Source organism: Panulirus ornatus, chromosome 53, assembly GCF_036320965.1.
Source record: "Panulirus ornatus isolate Po-2019 chromosome 53, ASM3632096v1, whole genome shotgun sequence".
NCBI classification, from domain to species: Eukaryota; Metazoa; Arthropoda; class Malacostraca; order Decapoda; family Palinuridae; genus Panulirus; species Panulirus ornatus.
In genome coordinates this window covers 20,172,296-20,197,666 of record NC_092276.1, presented here as the reverse complement: position 1 = coordinate 20,197,666, position 25,371 = coordinate 20,172,296, and the positions used below count along the sequence as shown (strand labels likewise).

Below are 25,371 nucleotides of genomic sequence, written 5' to 3'. Positions count from 1 at the left end.
AAAAAAAAAGAGGGGAGAATTTCCCGCCCCCCACTCCCTCCCCTTTTAGTCGCCTTCTACTACACGCAGGGGATACGTGGGAAGTATTCTTTCTCCCCTATCCCCAGGGATAATATATAAAAAAAAATATATATATAGAAAAAATATATATATATATATATATTTTTTTTTTCTTTTTTGCTTTGTCGCTGTCTCCCGCGTTTGCGAGGTAGCGCAAGGAAACAGATGAAAGAAATGGCCCAACCCACCCCCATACACATATATATACACACGTCCACACACGCAAATATACATACCTACACAGCTTTCCATGGTTTACCCCAGATGCTTCACATGCCCTGATTCAATCCACTGACTGCATGTCAACCCCAGTATACCACATCGATCCAATTCACTCTATTCCTTGCCCTCCTTTCACCCTCCTGCATGTTCAGGCCCCGATCACAAAAAATCTTTTTCACTCCATCTTTCCACCTCCAATTTGGTCTCCCTCTTCTCCTCGTTCCCTCCACCTCCGACACATATATCCTCTTGGTCAATCTTTCCTCACTCATTCTCTCCATGTGCCCAAACCATTTCAAAACACCCTCTTCTGATCTCTCAACCACGCTCTTTTTATTTCCACACATCTCTCTTACCCTTACGTTACTTACTCGATCAAACCACCTCACACCACACATTGTCCTCAAACATCTCATTTCCAGCACATCCATCCTCCTGCGCACAACTCTATCCATAGTCCACGCCTCGCAACCATACAACATTGTTGGAACCACTATTCTTTCAAACATACCCATTTTTGCTTTCCGAGATAATGTTCTCGACTTCCACACATTCTTCAAGGCTTCCAGAATTTTTGCCCCCTCCCCCACCCTATGATCCACTTCCGCTTCCATGGTTCCATCCGCTGCCAGATCCACTCCCAGATATCTAAAACACTTTACTTCCTCCAGTTTTTCTCCATTCAAACTCACCTCCCAATTGAATTGACCCTCAACCCTACTGTACTTAATAACCTTGCTCTTATTCACATTTACTCTTAACTTTCTTCTTTCACACACTTAACCAAACTCAGTCACCAGCTTCTGCAGTTTCTCACATGAATCAGCCACCAGCGCTGTATCATCAGCGAACAACAACTGACTCACTTCCCAAGCTCTCTTATCCCCAACAGACTTCATACTTGCCCCTCTTTCCAAAACTCTTGCATTCACCTCCCTAACAACCCCATCCATAAACAAATTAAACAACCATGGAGACATTCACACACCCCTGCCGCAAACCTACATTCACTGAGAACCAATCACTTTCCTCTCTTCCTACACGTACACATGCCTTACATCCTCGATAAAAACTTTTCACTGCTTCTATCAACTTGCCTCCCACACCATATATTCTTAATACCTTCCACAGAGCATCTCTATCAACTCTATCATATGCCTTCTCCAGATCCATAAATGCTACATACAAATCCATTTGCTTTTCCAAGTATTTCTCACATACATTCTTCAAAGCAAACACCTGATCCACACATCCTCTACCACTTCTGAAACCACACTGCTCTTCCCCAATCTGATGCTCTGTACATGCCTTCACCCTCTCAATCAATACCCTCCCATATAATTTACCAGGAATACTCAACAAACTCATACCTCTGTAATTTAAGCACTCACTCTTATCCCCTTTGCCTTTGTACAATGGCACTATGCACGCATTCCGCCAATCCTCAGGCACCTCACCATGAACCATACATACATTAAATAACCTTACCAACCAGTCAATAATACAGTCACCCCCTTTTTTAATAAATTCCACTGCAATACCATCCAAACCTGCTGCCTTGCCGGCTTTCATCTTCCGCAAAGCTTTTACTACCTCTTCTCTGTTTATCAAATCATTTTCCCTAGCCCTCTCACTTTGCACACCACCTCGACCAAAACACCCTATATCTGCCACTCTATCATCAAACACATTCAACAAACCTTCAAAATACTCACTCCATCTCCTTCTCACATCACCACTACTTGTTATCACCTCCCCATTTGCGCCCTTCACAGAAGTTCCCATTTGCTCCCTTGTCTTACGCACTTTATTTACCTCCTCCCAGAACATCTTTTTATTCTCCCTAAAATTTAATGATATTCTCTCACCCCAACTCTCATTTGCCCTCTTTTTCACCTCTTGCACCTTTCTCTTGACCTCCTGTCTCTTTCTTTTATACATCTCCCACTCATTTGCTTTTTTCCCTGCAAAAATCATCCAAATGCCTCCCTCTTCTCTTTCACTAATAATCTTACTTCTTCATCCCACCACTCACTACCTTTTCTAATCAACCCACCTCCCACTCTTCTCATGCCACAAGCATCTTTTGCGCAATCCAACACTGATTCCCTAAATACGTCCCATTCCTCCCCCACTCCCCTTACTTCCATTGTTCTCACCTTTTTCCATTCTGTACTCAGTCTCTCCTGGTACTTCCTCACACAAGTCTCCTTCCCAAGCTCACTTACTCTCACCACCCTCTTCACCCCGACATTCACTCTTCTTTTCTGAAAACCCATACAAATCTTCACCTTAGCCTCCACAAGATAATGATCAGACATCCCTCCAGTTGCACCTCTCAGCACATTAACATCCAAAAGTCTCTCTTTCGCACGCCTGTCAATTAACACGTAATCCAATAACGCTCTCTGGCCATCTCTCCTACTTACATAAGTATACTTATGTATATCTCGCTTTTTAAACCAGGTATTCCCAATCACCAGTCCTTTTTCAGCACATAAATCTACAAGCTCTTCACCATTTCCATTTACAACACTGAACACCCCATGTATACCAATTATTCCCTTAACTGCCACATTACTCACCTTTGCATTCAAATCACCCATCACTATAACCCGGTCTCGTGCATCAAAACCACTAACACACTCATTCAGCTGCTCCCAAAACACTTGCCTCTCATGGTCTTTCTTCTCATGCCCAGGTGTATATGCACCAATAATCACCCATCTCTCTCCATCAACTTTCAGTTTTACCAATATTAATCGAGAATTTACTTTCTTTCATTCTATCACATACTACCACAACTCCTGTTTCAGGAGTACTGCTACTCCTTCCCTTGCTCTTGTCCTCTCACTAACCCCTGACTTTTCTCCCAAGACATTCCCAAACCACTCTTCCCCTTTATCCTTGAGCTTCGTTTCACTCAGAGCCAAAACATCCAGGTTCCTTTCCTCAAACATACTACCAATCTCTCCTTTTTTCACATCTTGGTTACATCCACACACATTTAGACACCCCAGTCTGAGCCTTCGAGGAGGATGAGCACTCCCCGCATGACTCCTTCTTCTGTTTCCCAGTTTAGAAAGTTAAAAAATACAAGGAGGGGAGGATTTCTGGCCCCCCGCTCCCATCCCCTCTAGTCGCCTTCTACGACATATATATATATATATATATATATATATATATATATATATATATATATATATATATATATATATATATATATATAAGGGGAGTGGGGGAGGAATGGGATGTATTTAGGGAATCAGTGATGGATTGCGCAAAAGATGCTTGTGGCATGAGAAGAGTGGGAGGTGGGTTGATTAGAAAGGGTAGTGAGTGGTGGGATGAAGAAGTAAGATTATTAGTGAAAGAGAAGAGAGAGGCATTTGGACGATTTTTGCAGGGAAAAAATGCAATTGAGTGGGAGATGTATAAAAGAAAGGGAGAGGAGGTCAAGAGAAAGGTGCAAGAGGTGAAAAAGAGGGCAAATGAGAGTTAGGGTGAGAGAGTATCATTAAATTTTAGGGAGAATAAAAATATGTTCTGGAAGGAGGTAAATAAAGTGCATAAGACAAGGGAGCAAATGGGAACTTCAGTGAAGGGCACAAATGGGGAGGTGATAACAAGTAGTGGTGATGTGAGAAGGAGATGGAGTGAGTATTTTGAAGGTTTGTTGAATGTGTTTGATGATAGAGTGGCAGATATAGGGTGTTTTGGTCGAGGTGGTGAGCAAAGTGAGAGGGTTAGGGAAAATGATTTGGTAAACAGAGAAGAGGTAGTAAAAGCTTTGCGGAAGATGAAAGCCGGCAAGGCAGCAGGTTTGGATGGTATTGCAGTGGAATTTATTAAAAAAGGGGGTGACTGTATTATTGACTGGTTGGTAAGGTTATTTAATATATGTAAGGTTCATGGTGAGGTGCCTGAGGATTGGCGGAATGCGTGCATAGTGCCATTGTACAAAGGCAAAGGGGATAAGAGTGAGTGCTCAAATTACAGAGGTATAAGTTTGTTGAGTATTCCTGGTAAATTATATGGGAGGGTATTGATTGAGAGGGTGAAGGCATGTACAAAGCATCAGATTGGGGAAGAGCAGTGTGGTTTCAGAAGTGGTAGAGGATGTGTGGATCAGGTGTTTGCTTTGAAGAATGTATGTGAGAAATACTTAGAAAAGCAAATGGATTTGTATGTAGCATTTATGGATCTGGAGAAGGCATATGATAGTTGATAGAGATGCTCTGTGGAAGGTATTAAGAATATATGGTGTGGGAGGCAAGTTGTTAGAAACAGTGAAAAGTTTTTATCGAGGATGTAAGGCATGTGTACGTGTAGGAAGAGAGGAAAGTGATTGGTTCTCAGTGAATGTAGGTTTGCAGCAGGGGTGTGTGATGTCTCCATGGTTGTTTAATTTGTTTATGGATGGGGTTGTTAGGGAGGTGAATGCAAGAGTTTTGGAAAGAGGGGCAAGTATGAAGTCTGTTGGGGATGAGAGAGCTTGGGAAGTGAGTCAGTTGTTGTTCGCTGATGATACAGCGCTGGTGGCTGATTCATGTGAGAAACTGCAGAAGCTGGTGACTGAGTTTGGTAAAGTGTGTGAAAGAAGAAAGTTAAGAGTAAATGTGAATAAGAGCAAGGTTATTAGGTACAGTAGGGTTGAGGGTCAAGTCAATTGGGAGGTAAGTTTGAATGGAGAAAACTGGAGGAAGCAAAGTGTTTTAGATATCTGGGAGTGGATCTGGCAGCAGATGGAACCATGGAAGCGGAAGTGGATCATAGGGTGGGGGAGGGGGCGAAAATCCTGGGAGCCTTGAAGAATATGTGGAAGTCGAGAACATTATCTCGGAAAGCAAAAATGGGTATGTTTGAAGGAATAGTGGTTCCAACAATGTTGTATGGTTGCGAGGCGTGGGCTATGGATAGAGTTGTGCACAGGAGGGTGGATGTGCTGGAAATGAGATGTTTGAGGACAATGTGTGGTGTGAGGTGGTTTGATCGAGTAAGTAACGTAAGGGTAAGAGAGGTGTGTGGAAATAAAAAGAGCGTGGTTGAGAGAGCAGAAGAGGGTGTTTTGAAATGGTTTGGGCACATGGAGAGAATGAGTGAGGAAAGATTGACCAAGAGGATATATGTGTCGGAGGTGGAGGGAACGAGGAGAAGTGGGAGACCAAATTGGAGGTGGAAAGATGGAGTGAAGAAGATTTTGTGTGATCGGGGCCTGAACATGCAGGAGGGTGAAAGGAGGGCAAGGAATAGAGTGAATTGGATCGATGTGGTATACCGGGGTTGACATGCTATCAGTGGATTGAATCAGGGCATGTGAAGCGTCTGGGGTAAACCATGGAAAGCTGTGTAGGTATGTATATTTGTGTGTGTGGACGTATGTATATACATGTGTATCTGGGTGGGTTAGGCCATTTCTTTCGTCTGTTTCCTTGTGCTACCTCGCAAACGCGGGAGACAGCGACAAAGAAAAAAAAAAAAATATATATATATATATATATATATATATATATATATGGCTGATTCATGTGAGAAACTGCAGAAGCTGGTGACTGAGTTTTTTAAAGTATGTGAAAGAAGAAAGTTAAGAGTAAATGTGAATAAGAGCAAGGTTATTAGGTACAGTAGGGTTGAGGGTCAAGTCAATTGGGAGGTAAGTTTGAATGGAGAAAAACTGGAGGAAGTAAAGTGTTTTAGATATCTGGGAGTGGATCTGGCAGCGGATGGAACCATGGAAGTGGAAGTAAATCATAGGGTGGGGGAGGAGGCAAAAATTCTGGGAGCCTTGAAGAATGTGTGGAAGTCGAGAACATTATCTCGGAAAGCAAAAATGGGTATGTTTGAAGGAATAGTGGTTCCAACAATGTTGTATGGTTGCGAGGCGTGGGCTATGGATAGAGTTGTGCGCAGGAGGGTGGATGTGCTGGAAATGAGATGTTTGAGGACAATGTGTGGTGTGAGGTGGTTTGATTGAGTAAGTAATGTAAGGGTAAGAGAGATGTGTGGAAATAAAAAGAGCGTGGTTGAGAAAGCAGAAGAGGGTGTTTTGAAATGGATTGGGCACATGGAGAGAATGAGTGAGGAAAGATTGACCAAGAGGATATATGTGTCGGAGGTGGAGGGAACGAGGAGAAGTGGGAGACCAAATTGGAGGTGGAAGATGGAGTGAAAAATATTTTGAGTGATCGGGGCCTGAACATGCAGGAGGGTGAAAGGCGGGCAAGGAATAGAGTGAATTGGATCGATGTGGTATACCGGGGTAGACGTGCTGTCAGTGGATTGAATCAGGGCATGTGAAGTGTCTGGGGTAAACCATGGAAAGTTGTGTGGGGCCTGATTGTGGAAAGGGAGCTGTGGTTTCGGGCATTATTGCATGACAGCTAGAGACTGAGTGTGAACAAATGGGGCCTTTGTTGTCTTTTCCTAGCGCTACCTCGCACACATGAGGGGGGAGGGGGATGGTATTCCATATGTGGCGAGGTGGCGATGGGAATGAATAAAGGTAGACAGTGTGAATTGTGTGCATGGGCATATATGTATGTGTCTGTGTGTTTATATATATGTGTACATTGAGATGTATAGGTATGTATATTTGCGTGTGTGGACGTGTATGTATATACATGTGTATGGGGGTGGGTTGGGCCATTTCTTTCGTCTGTTTCCTTGCGCTACCTCGCAAACGCAGGAGACAGCGACAAAGCAAAATAAATAAATATAAATATATTTACTTGTTCAGGCCCCAATCAATCAAAATCTTTTTCACTTCATCCTTCCGCCTCCAATTTGGTCTCCCTCTTCTCGTTCCCTTTCACCTCTGACAAATATGTCCTCTTTGTCAATCTTTCCTCATTCATTCTCTCCATGAGACCAAACCATTTCAACACACCCTCTTTTGCTCTCTCAACCACACTTTTTATTACCACACGTCTCTCACAGACTTTCATTATTTACTTGATCAAACCACACCACATGTTGTCCTCAAACATTTCATTTCCAACACATCTCTCCTCTTCCGCAAAACACTATCTATAGTACATGCCTCGAAACCATATAACACTGTTGGGACCACTATTTCTTCAAACATACCTATTTTTGCTCTACGAGACAATGTTTTCACCTTCCACACATTCCTCAACGCTGCCAGAATCTTCGCCTCCTCCCTCAACCTGTAGCTCACTTCTGCTTCCATGGTTCTATCCACTACTACATCCACTCCCAGATATCTAAAACACTTTACTTCCTCCAGTTTTTCTCCATTCAAACTTACCTCCCAATTGACTTGACCCTCAACCCTACTGTACTATTCTAATAATCTTACTCTTATTCACATTTACTCTTAACTTTCTTCTTTCACACACTTTACCAAACTCAGTCACCAGCTTCTGCAGTTTCTTACATGAATCAGCCACCAGTGCTGTATCATCAGCGAACAACAACTGACTCACTTCCCAAGCTCTCTCATCCACAACAGACTGCATACTTGCCCCTCTTTCCAAAACTCTTGCATTCACCTCCCTAACAACCCCATCCATAAACAAATTAAACAACCATGGAGACATCACACACCCCTGCCACAAACCTACATTCACTGAGAACCAATCACTTTCCTCTCTTCCTACACGTACACATGCCTTACATCCTCGATAAAAACTTTTCACTGCTTCTAAAAACTTGCCTCCCACACCATATATTCTTAAAACTTTCCACAGAGCATCTCTATCAACAGAGAAGAGGGCCAGGTGAGGATATTCCCTCAAAGGCCCAGTCCTCTGTTCTTAACGCTACCTCGCTATTGCGGGAAATGGCGAATAGTATGAAAAAAAAAAAAAAAAAAAAAAATATATATATATATATATATATATATATATATATATATATATATATATATATATACATACATATCTTTTATTTTCTATTTTGCTTTGTCGCTGTCTCCCGCGTTTGCGAGGTAGAGCAAGGAAACAGACGAAACAAATGGCCCAACCCACCCCCATACACAATGTATATACATACACGTCCACACATGCAAATATACATACCTATACATCTCAATGTACACAATGTACACAATGTACACACAGACACATACATATATACCCATGCACACAATTCACACTGTCTGCCCCTATTCATTCCCATCGCCACCTCGCCACACATGGAATACCATCCCCCTCATCCCTCATGTGTGCGAGGTAGCACTAGGAAAAGACATCAGAGGCCCCATTCGTTCACACTCACTCTCTAGCTGTCATGCAATAATGCCCGAAACCACAGCTCCCTTTCCACAATCAGGCCCCACACAACTTTCCATGGTTTACCCCAGACGCTTCACATGCCCTGATTCAATCCACTGACAGCACGTCAACCCCGGTATACCACATCGATCCAATTCACTCTATTCCTTGCCCGCCTTTCACCCTCCTGCATGTTCAGGCCCCGATCACTCAAAATGTTTTTCACTCCATCTTTCCACCTCCAATTTGGTCTCCCACTTCTCCTCGTTCCCTCCACCTCCGACACATATATCCTCTTGGTCAATCTTTCCTCACTCATTCTCTCCATGTGCCCAAACCATTTCAAAACACCCTCTTCTGCTCTCTCAACCACGCTCTTTTTATTTCCACACATCTCTCTTACCCTTAAATTACTTACTCAATCAAACCACCTCACACCACACATTGTCCTCAAACATCTCATTTCCAGCACATCCACCCTCCTGCACACAACTCTATCCATAGCCCACGCTTCGCAACCATACAACATTGTTGGAACCACTATTCCTTCAAACATACCAAACATACCCATTTTTGCTTTCCGAGATAATGTTCTCGACTTCCACACATTCTTCAAGGCTCCCAGGATTTTCGCCCCCTCCCCCACCCTATGATTTTTTTTTTCCTACTATTTGCTATTACCCGCATTAGCGAGGTAGTGTTAAGAACAGAGGACTGGGCCTTTGAGGGAATATCCTCACATGGCCCCCTTCTCTGTTCCTTCTTTTGATAAATGTAAAAAAAAATGAGAGGGGAGGATTTCCAGCCCCCTGCTCCCTTCCCTTTTAGTGGCCTTCTACGACACTCATGGAATATGTGGGAAGCATTCTTTCTCCCCTATCCGCAGGGATATATATATATATATATATATATATATATATATATATATATATATATATATATATATATAGGTAGTATGTTTGAGGAAAGGAACCTGGATGTTTTGGCTCTGAGTGAAACGAAGCTCAAGGGTAAAGGGGAAGAGTGGTTTGGGAATGTCTTGGGAGTAAAGTCAGGGGTTAGTGAGAAGACAAGAGCAAGGGAAGGAGTAGCAATACTCCTGAAACAGGAGTTGTGGGAGTATGTGATAGAATGTGAGAAAGTAAATTCTCGATTAATATGGGTAAAACTGAAAGTTGATGGAGAGAGATGGGTGATTATCGGTGCATATGCACCTGGGCATGAGAAGAAAGATCATGAGAGGCAAGTGTTTTGGGAGCAGCTGAATGAGTGTGTTAGTGGTTTTGATGCACGGGACCGGGTTATAGTGATGGGTGATTTGAATGCAAAGGTGAGTAATGTGGCAGTTAAGGGAATAATTGGTATACATGGGGTGTTCAGTGTTGTAAATGGAAATGGTGAAGAGCTTGTAGATTTATGTGCTGAAAAAGGACTGATGATTGGGAATACCTGGTTTAAAAAGCGAGATATACATAAGTATACTTATGTAAGTAGGAGAGATGGCCAGAGACCGTTATTGGATTACGTGTTAATTGACAGGCGCGCGAAAGAGAGACTTTTGGATGTTAATGTGCTGAGAGGTGCAACTGGAGGGATGTCTGATCATTATCTTGTGGAGGCTAAGGTGAAGATTTGTATGGGTTTTCAGAAAAGAAGAGTGAATGTTGGGGTGAAGAGGGTGGTGAGAGTAAGTGAGCTTGAGAAGGAGACCTGTGTGAGGAAGTACCAGGAGAGACTGAGTACAGAATGGAAAAAGGTGAGAACAATGGAAGTAAGGGGAGTGGGGGAGGAATGGGATGTATTTAGGGAATCAGTGATGGATTGCGCAAAAGATGCTTGTGGCATGAGAAGAGTGGGAGATGGGTTGATTAGAAAGGGTAGTGAGTGGTGGGATGAAGAAGTAAGATTATTAGTGAAAGAGAAGAGAGAGGCATTTGGACGATTTTTGCAGGGAAAAAATGCAATTGAGTGGGAGATGTATAAAAGAAAGAGACAGGAGGTCAAGAGAAAGGTGCAAGAGGTGAAAAAAAGGGCAAATGAGAGTTGGGGTGAGAGAGTATCATTAAATTTTAGGGAGAATAAAAAGATGTTCTGGAAGGAGGTAAATAAAGTGCGTAAGACAAGAGAGCAAATGGGAACTTCAGTGAAGGGCGCAAATGGGGAGGTGATAACAAGTAGTGGTTACGTGAGAAGGAGATGGAGTGAGTATTTTGAAGGTTTGCTGAATGTGTTTGGTGATGGAGTGGCAGATGTGGGGTGTTTTGGTCGAGGTGGTGTGCAAAGTGAGAGGGTTGGGGAAAATGATTTGGTAAACAGAGAAGAGGTAGTAAAAGCTTTGCGGAAGATGAAAGCCGGCAAGGCAGCAGGTTTGGATGGTATTGCAGTGGAATTTATTAAAAAAGGGGGTGACTGTATTGTTGACTGGTTGGTAAGGTTATTTAATGTATGTATGACTCATGGTGAGGTGCCTGAGGATTGGCGGAATGCGTGCATAGTGCCATTGTACAAAGGCAAAGGGGATAAGAGTGAGCGCTCAAATTACAGAGGTATAAGTTTGTTGAGTATTCCTGGTAAATTATATGGGAGGGTATTGATTGAGAGGGTGAAGGCATGTACAGAGCATCAGATTGGGGAAGAGCAGTGTGGTTTCAGAAGTGGTAGAGGATGTGTGGATCAGGTGTTTGCTTTGAAGAATGTATGTGAGAAATACTTAGAAAAGCAAATGGATTTGTATGTAGCATTTATGGGTCTGGAGAAGGCATATGATAGAGTTGACAGAGATGCTCTGTGGAAGGTATTAAGAATATATGGTGTGGGAGGCAAGTTGTTAGAAGCAGTGAAAAGTTTTTATAGAGGATGTAAGGCATGTGTACGTGTAGGAAGAGAGGAAAGTGATTGGTTCTCAGTGAATGTAGGTTTGCGGCAGGGGTGTGTGATGTCTCCATGGTTGTTTAATTTGTTTATGGATGGGTTGTTAGGGAGGTGAATGCAAGAGTTTTGGAAAGAGGGGCAAGTATGAAGTCTGTTGGGGATGAGAGAGCTTGTGAAATGAGTCAGTTGTTGTTCGCTGATGATACAGCGCTGGTGGCTGATTCATGTGAGAAACTGCAGAAGCTGGTGACTGAGTTTGGTAAAGTGTGTAAAAGAGGAAAGTTAAGAGTAAATGTGAAAAAGAGCAAGGTTATTAGGTACAGTAGGGTTGAGGGCCAAGTCAATTGGGAGGTGAGTTTGAATGGAGAAAAACTGGAGGAAGTAAAGTGTTTTAGATATCTGGGAGTGGATCTGGCAGCGGATGGAACCATGGAAGCGGAAGTGAATCATAGGGTGGAGGAGGGGGCGAAAATCCTGGGAGCCTTGAAGAATGTATGGAAGTCGAGAACATTATCTCGGAAAGCAAAATGGGTATGTTTGAAGGAATAGTGGTTCCAACAATGTTGTATGGTTGCGAGGCGTGGGCTATGGATAGAGTGGTGCACAGGAGGATGGATGTGCTGGAAATGAGATGTTTGAGGACAATGTGTGGTGTGAGGTGGTTTGATCGAGTAAGTAACGTAAGGGTAAGAGAGGTGTGTGGAAATAAAAAGAGCGTGGTTGAGAGATCAGAAGAGGGTGTTTTGAAATGGTTTGGGCACATGGAGAGAATGAGAGAGGAAAGATTGACCAAGAGGATATATGTGTCGGAGGTGGAGGGAACGAGGAGAAGTGGGAGACCAAATTGGAGGTGGAAAGATGGAGTGAAAAAGATTTTGTGTGATCGGGGCCTGAACATGCAGGAGGGTGAAAGGAGGGCACGGAATAGAGCGAATTGGATCGATGTGGTATACCGGGGTTGACGTGCTGTCAGTGGATTGAATCAGGGCATGTGAAGCGTCTGGGGTAAACCATGGAAAGCTGTGTAGGTATGTATATTTGCGTGTGTGGACATATGTATATACATGTGTATGGGGGTGGGTTGGGCCATTTCTTTCGTCTGTTTCCTTGCGCTACCTCGCAAACGCGGGAGACAGCGACAAAGTATAAAAAAAAAAAAAAAAAAAAAAAAAATATATATATATATATATATATATATATATATATATATATATTATCCCTGGGGATAGGGGAGAATGAATACTTCCCATGTATTCCCTGCATGGCGTAGAAGGCGACTACAAGGGGAGGAAATGGGGGGCTGGAAATCCTCCCCTCTTGTTTTGTTTTTTTAATTTTCCAAACGAAGGAACAGAGAAGGGGGCCAGGTGAGGATATTCCCTCAGAGGCCCAGTCCTCTGTTCTTAACGCTACCTTGCTAACGCAGGAAATGGCGAATAGTTTGAAAGAAAAAAGAAATATATGTGTGTGTATGTATATATATATATATATATATATATATATATATATATATATATATATATATATATATAATTTTTTTTTTTTTTTTTGCTTTGTCGCTGTCTCCCGCGTTTGCAAGGTAGTGCAAGGAAACAGACAAAAGAAATGGCCCAACCCACCCCCATACACATGTATATACATACGTACACACACGCAAATATACATACCTACACAGCTTTCCACGGTTTACCCCAGACGCTTCACATGCCCTGAATCAATCCACTGACAGCACGTCAACCCCGGTATACCACATCGATCCAATTCACTTTATTCCTTGCCCTCCTTTCACCCTCCTCCATGTTCAGGCCCCGATCACACAAAATCTTTTTCACTCCATCTTTCCACCTCCAATTTGGTCTCCCACTTCTCCTCGTTCCCTCCACCTCCGACACATATATCCTCTTGGTCAATCTCTCCTCACTCATTCTCTCCATGTGCCCAAACCATTTCAAAACACCCTCTTCTGCTCTCTCAACCACACTCTTTTTATTTCCACACATCTCTCTTACCCTTACGTTACTTACTCGATCAAACCACCTCACACCACACATTGTCCTCAAACATCTCATTTCCAGCACATTCATCCTCCTGTGCACAACTCTATCCATAGCACACGCCTCGCAACCATACAACATTGTTGGAACCACTATTCCTTCAAACATACCCATTTTTGCTTTCCGAGATAATGTTCTCGACTTCCACACATTCTTCAAGGCTCCTAGGATTTTCGCCCCCTCTCCCACCCTATGATCCACTTCCGCTTCCATGGTTCCATCTGCTGCCAGATCCACTCCCAGATATCTAAAACACTTTACTTCCTCCAGTTTTTCTCCATTCAAACTTTTTTTTTATTTTTTTTTTTCCAAAGGAAGGAACAGAGAGGGGGGGCCAGGTGAGGATATTCCCACTAAGGCCCAGTCCTCTGTTGATAACGCTACCTCGCTAATGCGGGAAATGGCGAATAGTACGAAAGAAAGAGATCTTTCTTTTTAGAAAGATCTCTTTCTTTCGTACTATTCGCCATTTCCCACATTAGCTAGGTAGCGTTATCAACAGAGGACTGGGCCTTAGTGGGAATATCCTCACCTGGCCCCCCTCTCTGTTCCTTCCTTTGAAAAAAAAAAAAAATATATATATATATATATATATATATATATATATATATATATATATATATATATATATATATATATATATGTATATATATATATATTTTTTTTTTAAAGTGAAGATGATGTTTATCCATATACACATGGCCTCTGGGGAAGGAGCCATTAAGTGGAAAGTTCGCTCATATGTTTTCATACAAAAGGTTCTGTGTCTTCACTACACTGCATCAGTCTGAATCAATTGTACTGTACAATTTGACATGATCTTTATAAAAAGGATACCATCAGTAGAATAACTGAAATAAGGATCATTTCTTAATGTCTCAAATGGGGTAACATAAATGTTTTGGCTGAGTATTTTTTTTTTCTATATCATTTACTGCAGAGAAAACGTTCAGCTCTTGCAGTAGAATGGGGAAGGCATAATATACTAGAAACAAAATATGAAATAGAGGAAATGTAGGGGTACCATCTCAGCTTTCCATTTCTTCAATATTTTGCCAAAACTCAATGTTATCATCAGGTACATCATCTTCAATACTTCTCAATTGTCTCCATTCCTTATCTACCTAATTTAACTTATTTTGGTCCATACTTCCAGGAACTTTCCATCACAACTATTGTGGGACCAATGGAATTTGTATATATATATATATATGAGTACTTAGCTTCTACTTCAAAATCCTAAACAAATATGACTCATTCTTTAGTAAAAAGTTCAAGCAGCATTAATGAAAAACTTGTACATTTTGTTCTGACAAGCCATGAGTGTTAACTGCAACTGCTGCTATAATTTTGGCTCCTAATACATCTTATGAAAAGGGTCAAAGTATGAAGGTCTTTTAATCAAACATATTTAACAACTGTTTTCCTACGATAATCATCTTTGATGTGACACTCCATAACTGTCTTGACATACAGTAGATACTGTCTCATACACTGAAAGGATCTGAGCTGCTTCAGGATGCATCTTTCTAACAAGGTCATTAAAAAGAGGTAATATGAATTGTAAACATAGTTTATCAACTGGGCCTTTAAAGTTATCCAAAATATTCTCAACTACTGATATTCTATCTGAAAAGACTGCATCAGTGAAATAAAGGTAGACAACATTTTCTCTATTGACACCACTTCCACTACTGACTGACAACACTTCCACTATTGACTGACACCACTTCCACTACTGAATGACACTACTCCCACTACTGACTGACACCACTTTCATTTCTGATTGACACTACTCCCACTACTGACTGACACCACTTCCATTACTGACTAACAACACTTTCACTATTGACTGACACCATTTCCACTACTGATTGACACTACTGCTACTGACTGACACCACTTCCATTACTGATTGACACTACTCCCACTACTGACTGACACCACTTCCACTACTAACTGACAACACTTTCACTATTGACTGACACCACTTCCACTACTGATTGACACTACTCCCACTACTGGCTGACACCACTTCCACTACTGACTGACACTACTTCCACTAATGACTGACACCACTTCCACTATTGAATGACACTACTTCCACTACTGACTGACATCATTTCCACTACTGACTGACACCACTTCCACTACTGACTGACAGTACTTCCACTACTGACTGACACCACTTCCATTACTGATTGACACTACTCCCAATACTGACTGACACTACTTCCATTACTGACTGACACTATTCCCACTACTGACTGACACCACTTCCACTACTGACTGGCAACACTTCCACTATTGACTGACACTACTTCCACTACTGATTGACACTACTTCCACAACTGGCTGACACCACTTCCACTACTGACTGACACTACTTCCACTAATGACTGACACCACTTCCACTATTGAATGACACTACTTCCACTAGCGACTGACACCACTTCTACTACTGACTGACACCACTTCCACTACTGACTGACACTACTTCCACTACTGACTGAAAACACTTCCACTACTGAGTGACACTACTTCCACTACTGACTGACACTACTTCCACTACTGAGTGACACCACTTTCACTACTAAGTGACACCACTTCCATTACTGATGAAAACACTTCCACTACTGAGTGACACCACTTCCACTACTGATGAAAACACTTCCACTGCTGAGTGACACCACTTCCACTACTGATGAAAACACTTCCACTACTGACTGAAAACACTTCCACTACTGAGTGACACTACTTCCACTACTGACTGACACCACTTCCACTACTGGCTGACACCACTTCCACTACTGACGGACACCACTTCTGCTACTGACTGAAAACACTTCTACTACTGATTGACACCACTTCCACAACTGACTGACAACACTTCCACAACTGACTGATACCACTTCCACTACTGACTGACACCACTTCCACTACTGACTGACAACACTTCCACTACTGAGTGACACCACTTCCACTACTGATGAAAACACTTCCACTACTGAGTGATACCACTTCCACTACTGATGAAAAACTTCCACTACTGAGTGACATCACTTCCACTACTGATGAAAACACTTCCACTACTGACTGAAAACACTTCCACTACTGAGTGACACTACTTCCACTACTGACACCACTTCCACAACTGATTGATACCACTTCCACTACTGACTGACACCACTTCCACTACTGACTGACACCACTTCTGCTACTGACTGAAAACACTTCCACTACTGATTACCACCACTTCCACAACTGACTGACACTTCAACTACTGACTGACACCACTTCCACAACTGACTGACAACACTTCCACTACTGAGTCACCACTTTCACAACTGACTGACACCACTTCCACTACTGAGTGACACCACTTCCACTACTGAGTGACACTCCTTCCACTACTGACTGACACTACTTCCACTACTGAGTGACACCACTTCCACTACTGACGAAAACACTTCCACTACTGAGTGACACCTTTTCCACTACTGACTGACACCACTTCCACTACTGACTGAAATCACTTCTGCTACTGACTGAAAACACTTCCACTACTGATTGACACTACTTCCACTACTGACACCACTTCCACAACTGATTGACACCACTTACACTACTGACTGACACCACTTCCACTACTGACTGAAAACACTTCAACTACTGATTGACACCATTTCCACAACTGACTGACACCACTTCCACTACTGACTGACACCACTTTCACTACTGACTGTTACCACTTCCACTACTGACTGACAACACTTCCACTACTGATTGACACCACTTCCACAACTGACTGACAACACTTACACAACTAACACCACTTCCACAACTGACTGACAATACTTCCACTACTGACTGACACAACTTCCACTAGACTCACAACACTTACAATACTGACTTCCACTACTGACTGACACCACTTCCACTACTGATTAACACAATATAGTCTCCTACACCCCAGCCAAGGTGGACTACCTGACTATGGCGGTGAAATTCCTGGTCCACCTGGCCTTCACCTACAACAAGATGCAACAAAATAAACATAAGTGAAATAAAGAAAAACTAAATAGAAAAATAGCAAGTCAAGATGATATTTACTTCACAGTCGTCTCGGGATGGCTGGACCCACGCAAACACCAACTAATTATTCAATCTGGGCTGACGTATTTGTTGTTTTGCAATAATACCTTCACTTTTCCTTATTATTATTATCATCATTATTGTTATTATTATTATTATTATTATTATTATTATTATTATTATTATTATTATCATTATTATTATTATTATTATTATTAATATTATCATTATTATTATCATTATTGTTATTATCACTATTATTATTATCATTATCATCATCATTATACACACACGTATCTAAAATAAATCTCTTCAACTCGACTGTTTAATATTTGATGAGTGCCACTGAGTGCAAGTTGGTCAATATGGCTTCTTCATCAACAGACGCTGCACCATTGGCTCAGCCTTCCCATGTGACCTTCCCACACCAATAGCTTCACACGCAAAATTAAAATTTTCTAGATGATGAAGTTTACATTGTTATCTGTGGCTATTACCTCTTCTGGAAGACCAACAGCTGATATTATCTGCACTGATGCCTTACCAGCATTCTGGATCAACTCTGGCCACTTGCAATACACATCTACCAGTAGTCTGGATCAACTCTGGCCACTTGCAATACACATCTACCAGTAGTCTGGATCAACTCTGGCCACTTGCAATACACATCTACCAGTAGTCTGGATCAACTCTGGCCACTTGCAATACACATCTACCAGTAGTCTGGATCACCCCTGGCCACTTGCAATACACATCTACCAGTAGTCTGGATCACACCTGGCCACTTGCAATACACATCTACCAGTAGTCTGGATCACCCCTGGCCACTTGCAATACACATCTACCAGTAGTCTGGATCACCCCTGGCCACTTGCAGTACACATCTACCAGTAGTCTGGATCACCCCTGGCCACTTGCAATACACATCTACCAGTAGTCTGGATCAACTCTGGCCACTTGCAATACACATCTACCAGTAGTCTGGATCAACTCTGGCCACTTGCAATACACATCTACCAGTAGTCTGCATCACCCCTGGCCACTTGCAATACACATCTACCAGTAGTCTGGATCACACCTGGCCACTTGCAATACACATCTACCAGTAGTCTGCATCACCCCTGGCCACTTGCAATACACATCTACCAGTAGTCTGGATAACCCCTGGCCACTTACAGTACGCATCTACCAGTAGTCTGGGTCACCCCTGGCCACTTGCAATACACATCTACCAGTAGTCTGCATCACCCCTGGCCACTTGCAATACACATCTACCAGTAGTCTGGATCACCTCTGTCCACTTGCAATACACATCTACCAGTAGTCTGGGTCACCTCTGGCCACTTGCAATACACTTCTACCAGTAGTCTGGATCACCCCTGGCCACTTGCAGTACACATCTACCAGTAGTCTGGATCACCCATGGCCACTTGCAATACACATCTACCAGTGGTCTGGGTCACCGCTGGCCACTTGCAGTACACATCTACCGGTAGTCTGGATCACCCCTGGCCACTTGCAATACACATCTACCAGTAGTCTGGATCACCCCTGGCCACTTGCAATACGCATCTACCGGTAGTCTGGATCACCCCTGGCCACTTGCAGTACACATCTACCAGTAGTCTGGATCACCCCTGGCCACTTGCAATACACATCTACCAGTAGTCTGGATCACCCCTGGCCACTTGCAATACGCATCTACCGGTAGTCTGGATCACCCCTGGCCACTTGCAGTACACATCTACCAGTAGTCTGGATCACCCCTGGCCACTTGCAATACACATCTACCAGTAGTCTGGATCACCCCTGGCCACTTGCAGTACACATCTACCAGTAGTCTGGATCACCCCTGGCCACTTGCAATACGCATCTACCGGTAGTCTGGATCACCCCTGGCCACTTGCAATACACATCTACCAGTAGTCTGGATCACCCCTGGCCACTTGCAGTACACATCTACCAGTAGTCTGGATCACCCCTGGCCACTTGCAGTACGCATCTACCGGTAGTCTGGATCACCTCTGGCCACTTGCAATACACATCTACCAGTAATCTAGGTCACACCTGGACACTTGCAATACATATCTACCGGTAGTCTGGGTCACCCCTGGCCACTTGCAATACACATCTACCGGTAGTCTGGATCACCCCTGGCCACTTGCAGTACACATCTACCAGTAGTCTGGATCATCCCTGGCCACTTGCAATACACATCTACCAGTAATCTAGGTCACACCTGGCCACTTGCAATACACATCTGCCACTAGTCTGGGTCACCCCTGGCCACTTGCAATACACATCTACCGGTAGTCTGGATCACCCCTGGCCACCTGCAGTACACATCTACCAGTAGTCTGGATCACCCCTGGCCACTTGCAGTACACATCTACCAGTAGTCTGGGTCACCCCTGGCCACTTGCAATACACATCTACCAGTAGTCTGGGTCACCCCTGGCCACTTGCAATACACATCTACCGGTAGTCTGGGTCACCCCTGGCCACCTGCAGTACACATCTACCAGTAGTCTGGATCACCCCTGGCCACTTGCAGTACACATCTACCAGTAGTCTGGATCACCCCTGGCCACCTGCAGTACACATCTACCAGTAGTCTGGATCATCCCTGGCCACTTGCAATAAACATCTACCAGTAGTCTGGATAACCCCTGGCCACTTGCAATACAAACCTACCAGTAGTCTGGGTCACACCTGGCCACTTGCAATATACATCTGCCACTAGTCTGGGTCACCCCTGGCCACTTGCAGTACACATCTACCAGTAGTCTGGGTCACTCCTGGCCACCTGCAGTACGCATCTACTAGTAGTTTCGATCACCCCTGGCCACTTGCAATACACATCTACCAGTAGTCTGGATCACCCCTGGCCACTTGCAATACCCATCTACCAGTAGTCTGCATCACCCCTGGCCACTTGCAATACACATCTACCAGTAGTCTGCATCACCTCTGGCCACTTGCAATACACATCTACCAGTAGTCTGCATCACCCCTGGCCACTTGCAATACACATCTACCAGTAATCTGGATAACCCCTGGCCACTTACAGTACGCATCTACCAGTAGTCTGGGTCACCCCTGGCCACTTGCAATACACATCTACCAGTAGTCTGGATCACCCCTGGCCACTTGCAATACACATCTACCAGTAGTCTGGATTACCCCTGGCCACTTGCAGTACACATCTACCAGTAGTCTGGATCACCTCTGGCCTCTTGCAATACACGTCTACCAGTAGTCTGGATAACCCCTGGCCACTTACAGTACGCATCTACCAGTAGTCTGGATCACCCCTGGCCACTTGCAACACACATCTACCAATACTCTGGATCACCCCTGGCCACTTGCAATACACATTTACCAGTAGTCTGTATCACCCCTGGCCACTTGCAATACACATCTACCAGTAGTCTGGATCACACCTGGCCATTTGCAATACACATCTACCGGTAGTCTGGATCACCCCTGGCCTATTGCGATACACATCTACCAGTACTCTTTATCACCTCTGGCTACTTGCAATACACATCTACCAGTAGTCTGGGTCACCCCTGGCTACTTGCAGTACACATCTACCAGTAGTCTGGGTCACCCCTGGCCACTTGCAATACACATCTACCAGTAGTCTGGGTCACCCCTGGCCACTTGCAGTACACATCTACCAGTAGTCTGGATCACCCCTGGGCCACAGTGCAATGCACATCTACCAGTAGTCTGGATCACCCTGGCCACTTGCAATACACATCTACCAGTAGTCTGGGATCACCCCTGGCCACTTGCATACACATCTACCAGTAGTCTGGATCACCCCTGGCCATTGCAATACACATCTACCAGTAGTCTGCATCACCCCTGGCCACTTGCAATACACATCTTACCAGTAGTCAGCATCACCCCTGGCCCACTTGCAGTACACATCTACCAGTAGTTCTTGGATCACTCCTGGCCACTTGCAAAACACATCTACCAGTAGTCCTGCATCACCCCAGGCCACAATTGCAATACACATCTACACCAGTAGTCCTGCATCACCCCTGGCCACTTGCTGTACGCATCTACCGGTATCTGGACTCAACCCCTGGCCACTTGCAATACACATTCTACCAGTAGTCTGGATCACTCCTGGTCACTTGCAATACACATCTCAAACCGGTAGTCTGGATTCACCCCCTGGCCACTTGCAATACTTGCAATACGCATCTACCGGTAGTCTGGATCATCCCTGGCCACTTGCAATACACATTTACCGGTAGTCTGGATCACCCCTGGCCACTTGCAGTACGCATCTACCGGTAGTCTGGATCACTTCTGGCCACTTGCAATACACATCTACCAGTAATCTAGGTCACACCTGGCCACTTGCAATACATATCTACCGGTAGTCTGGGTCACCCCTGGCTACTTGCAATACACATCTACCAGTAGTCTGGGTCACCCCTGGCCACTTGCAATACACATCTACCAGTAGTCTGGATCACCCCTGGCCACTTGCAGTACACATCTACCAGTAGTCTGGATCACCCCTGGCCACTTGCAATGCACATCTACCAGTAGTCTGGATCACCCCTGGCCACTTGCAATACACATCTACCAGTAGTCTGGATCACCCCTGGCCACTTGCAATACACATCTACCAGTAGTCTGCATCACCCCTGGCCACTTGCAATACACATCTACCTGTAGTCTGCATCACCCCTGGCCACTTGCAATACACATCTACCAGTAGTCTGCATCACCCCTGGCCACTTGCAATACACATCTACCAGTAGTCTGGATCACCCCTGGCCACTTGCAATACACATCTACCAGTAGTCTGGATCACTCCTGGCCACTTGCAATACACATCTACCATTAGTCTGGATAACCCCTGGCCACTTGCAAAACACATCTACCAGTAGTCTGGATCACTCCTGGCCACTTGCAATACACATCTACCAGTAGCCTGGATGACACCTGGCCACTTGTAAATCCCAGAGTAACAAGACTTAAGTGACTTACAGAAAATATCAGAGCAATAAAACTTAGCAACTTGAGGAAGATCCCTGAACAACAAGGCTAAAGTCACTTACAGAAAATCCCAGAGAAACAAGACTGAATTCAGTCTGGAAAGATTGGTTTGCAGTAAGTTTGCTGCGACTACTGGTGATAGTGTGTGTGTGTGATAGTAACTAGGCTGTGGTACAACTGATAATAACTGGGTACAACATATCTACCTCCACTTGCCAGTTGCACTGGTACTTACTATATCTTGTCTCATAGCCTGGCCAATATCAGGTCATCTCCTCTCCCTCCCAGACAACATATGTGATCTCCCCAGGTCAGGTGACACACATAACCCTCCTATATAAGAGCAGGAACATTGTATCTTGTTTGAGTTAAACAATTATTCATGTCCGTTGCCTGTTATATTGTACTGTTGTATGTTGTCACCAGACTGTCAGGAAATTTCAGTTATGATACAGGGATATTTGTACAACATTACTGATGTAAAGATCTTATATCACAATGTTTGGAAATAAAAACCTTGAAATCACAATCTAATCATATCATACTTACGATAGAGAACATTTATCATTACAAGAGTTTTGTTGACAACTCGACATAGCCTGGAGGTTGTTTCCTGGCTACGTCTTACATGTGTCCTGGAATGTTGTTTCCTAACTACATCTTACATGTGTCCTGGAGGTTGTTTCCTGGCTACATCTTACTTGACAAGTGTCCTAGAGGATTGTTTCCTGGCTACGTATTACTTTTGACGTGTTCTGAAGGGTTACTTCTTGGCTGTCTTACTTGACCTGTGTCCTGGAGGGTTATCTCCTAGCGACATGTAACTTGAGATGTGCCCTAGAGGATTGTTTTTTGGCTACGTCTTAGTTTACATGCCCTGGAGGGTTGTTTGCTGGCTGTCTTAGATTACATGTGTCCTGGAGAGTTGTTTCCAGACAACGTCTTAGTTTACATGTTTCCTATCTACGTCTTACTTGACATGTGTCCTGGAGGGTTGTTTCCTAGCTACATCTTACTTGACATATGTCCTGGAAGGTTGTTTCTTGGCTACGTCTTAGTTTGCATGTGACCTGGAGGGTTGTTTCTTGGTTACGTCTTAGTTTACATGTGTCCTGAAGGGTTGTTTCCTGGCTGCCTTACTTGACATGTGTCCTGGAGGGTTGCTTCCTAGCTACGTCTTAGTTTACATGTGTCCTGGAGGGTTGTTTTCTGGCTACATCTTACTTGACACGCATCCTGGAGGGTTATTTCCTGGTTACGTCTTACTTGACACGTGTTCTGGAGGGTTGTTTCCTGGTTACGTCTTACTTGACATGTGTCCTGGAGTGTTGTTTCCTTGCTACCTCTTACTTGGGATGTATACTAGAGGATTGTTATTTGGCTACGTCATAGTTTACATGTGTCCTGGAGGGTTGTTTCCTGGCTATCTTAATATACATGGGTCCTAGAGGGTTGTTTCCTGGCTATGTCTTAATATACACGAGTCCTGGGGGTTATTTCCTGGCTATGCTTTAGTGTACATGTGTCCTAGAGTGATGTTTCCTGGCTACGTCTTACTTTAAATGTGTCCTGGAGGGTTGTCTTCTTCCTACATCTTCCTTTACTTGATGCGGAGAGTTGTTTCCACCCTAAGTCTTCCTCTATATATGTCCTGGAGGGTTGTCTCCTTCCTACGTCTTCCTCTACATGTGTCTTGAAGGGTTGTTTCCTTCCTAAGTCTTCCTCTACATGTGTCCTGGAGGGTTGTTTCCTTCCGTTTCCCTCTGTATGTGCCCTGGAGGGTTGTCTCATTCCAATGTCTTCCTCTACATGTGTCCTGGGAAGTTGTCTCCTTCCTATATCTTCCTTTACATGTGTCCTGGAGTGTTGTTTCCTTCCAACATCTCCCTCTACATGTGTCCTGGAGGGTTGTCTCTTCCTGTCTTCCTCTACATGTGCCCTGGAGGGTTGTCTCCTTCCTACATCTTCCTCTACATGTGTCCTGGAGGGTTGTTTCCTTCCTAAGTCTTTCTCTACATGTGTCCTGGGGGTTTTCTTTCCCATGTTTTCCTGTACATGTGTCTTGGAGGTTTTTTTCCCCTACGTCATCCTGTACATGTGTCCCGGAGAGTTGTTTCCTTCCTACATCTTCCTCTACGTGTGTCCTGCAGATTTGTTTCCTTCTTACGCCTTCCCCTACATGTCTTGGAAGATTGTCTCCTTCCTAAGTCTTCCTCTGCATGTGTCCTGGTGGGTTGTTTCCTTCCTATAACTTCCTCTATGTGTCCTGGAGGGTTGTTTCCTTCATGCGTCTTCCTCTACATGTGTCCTGGGAGGTTGTCTCCTTCCTATGTCTTCCTCTACATGTGTCTTGGAGGATTGTTTCCTTCCTACGTCTTCCTCTACATGTGTCCTGGGAGGTTGTCTCCTTCCTATGTCTTCCTCTCCATGTGTCATGAAGGGTAGTTTCCTTCTTACGTCTTCCTCTACATGTTTCGCGGAGGGTTGCTTCCTTTCTACATCTTCCTCTACGTGTGTCCTGCAGATTTGTTTCCTTCTTACGCCTTCCCCTACATGTCTTGGAGGATTGTTTCCTTCCTACGTCTTCCTCTACATGTGTAATGGAGGGTTGTTTCCTTCCTACGTCTTCCTCTACATGTGTAATGGAGGGTTGTTTCCTTCCTAAGTCTTCCTTTACATGTGTCCTGGAGGGTTGTTACTTTCCTACGTTTTCCTCTGCATGTGCCCTGGAGGGTTGTCTCCTTCCAATGTCTTCCTCTACATGTGACCTGGGAGGATGTCTTCTTCCTATGTCTTCCTCTACATAT

The 25,371-nt window shown here is 43.9% G+C and overlaps 1 protein-coding gene across 2 annotated transcripts in view; it reads right to left on the bottom strand.

Annotated features, from left to right (window-relative positions):
* LOC139765299 (guanidinobutyrase-like) overlaps positions 1–22,829 on the bottom strand; it is a 140,796-nt gene extending 117,967 nt beyond the window's left edge. Inside the window, exon 1 of one of the 2 annotated variants that reach the window (XM_071692685.1) lies at positions 22,800–22,829. In XM_071692685.1, the coding sequence (XP_071548786.1) occupies positions 22,800–22,814 (15 nt within the window). In that variant the 5' untranslated portion in view covers positions 22,815–22,829. Of the gene's footprint in view, positions 1–22,626; positions 22,764–22,799 lie in introns of those variants that run through there. The other variant, XM_071692686.1, reaches the window with a different exon arrangement.
* Between the last annotated feature and the right edge of the window lie 2,542 nt (positions 22,830–25,371).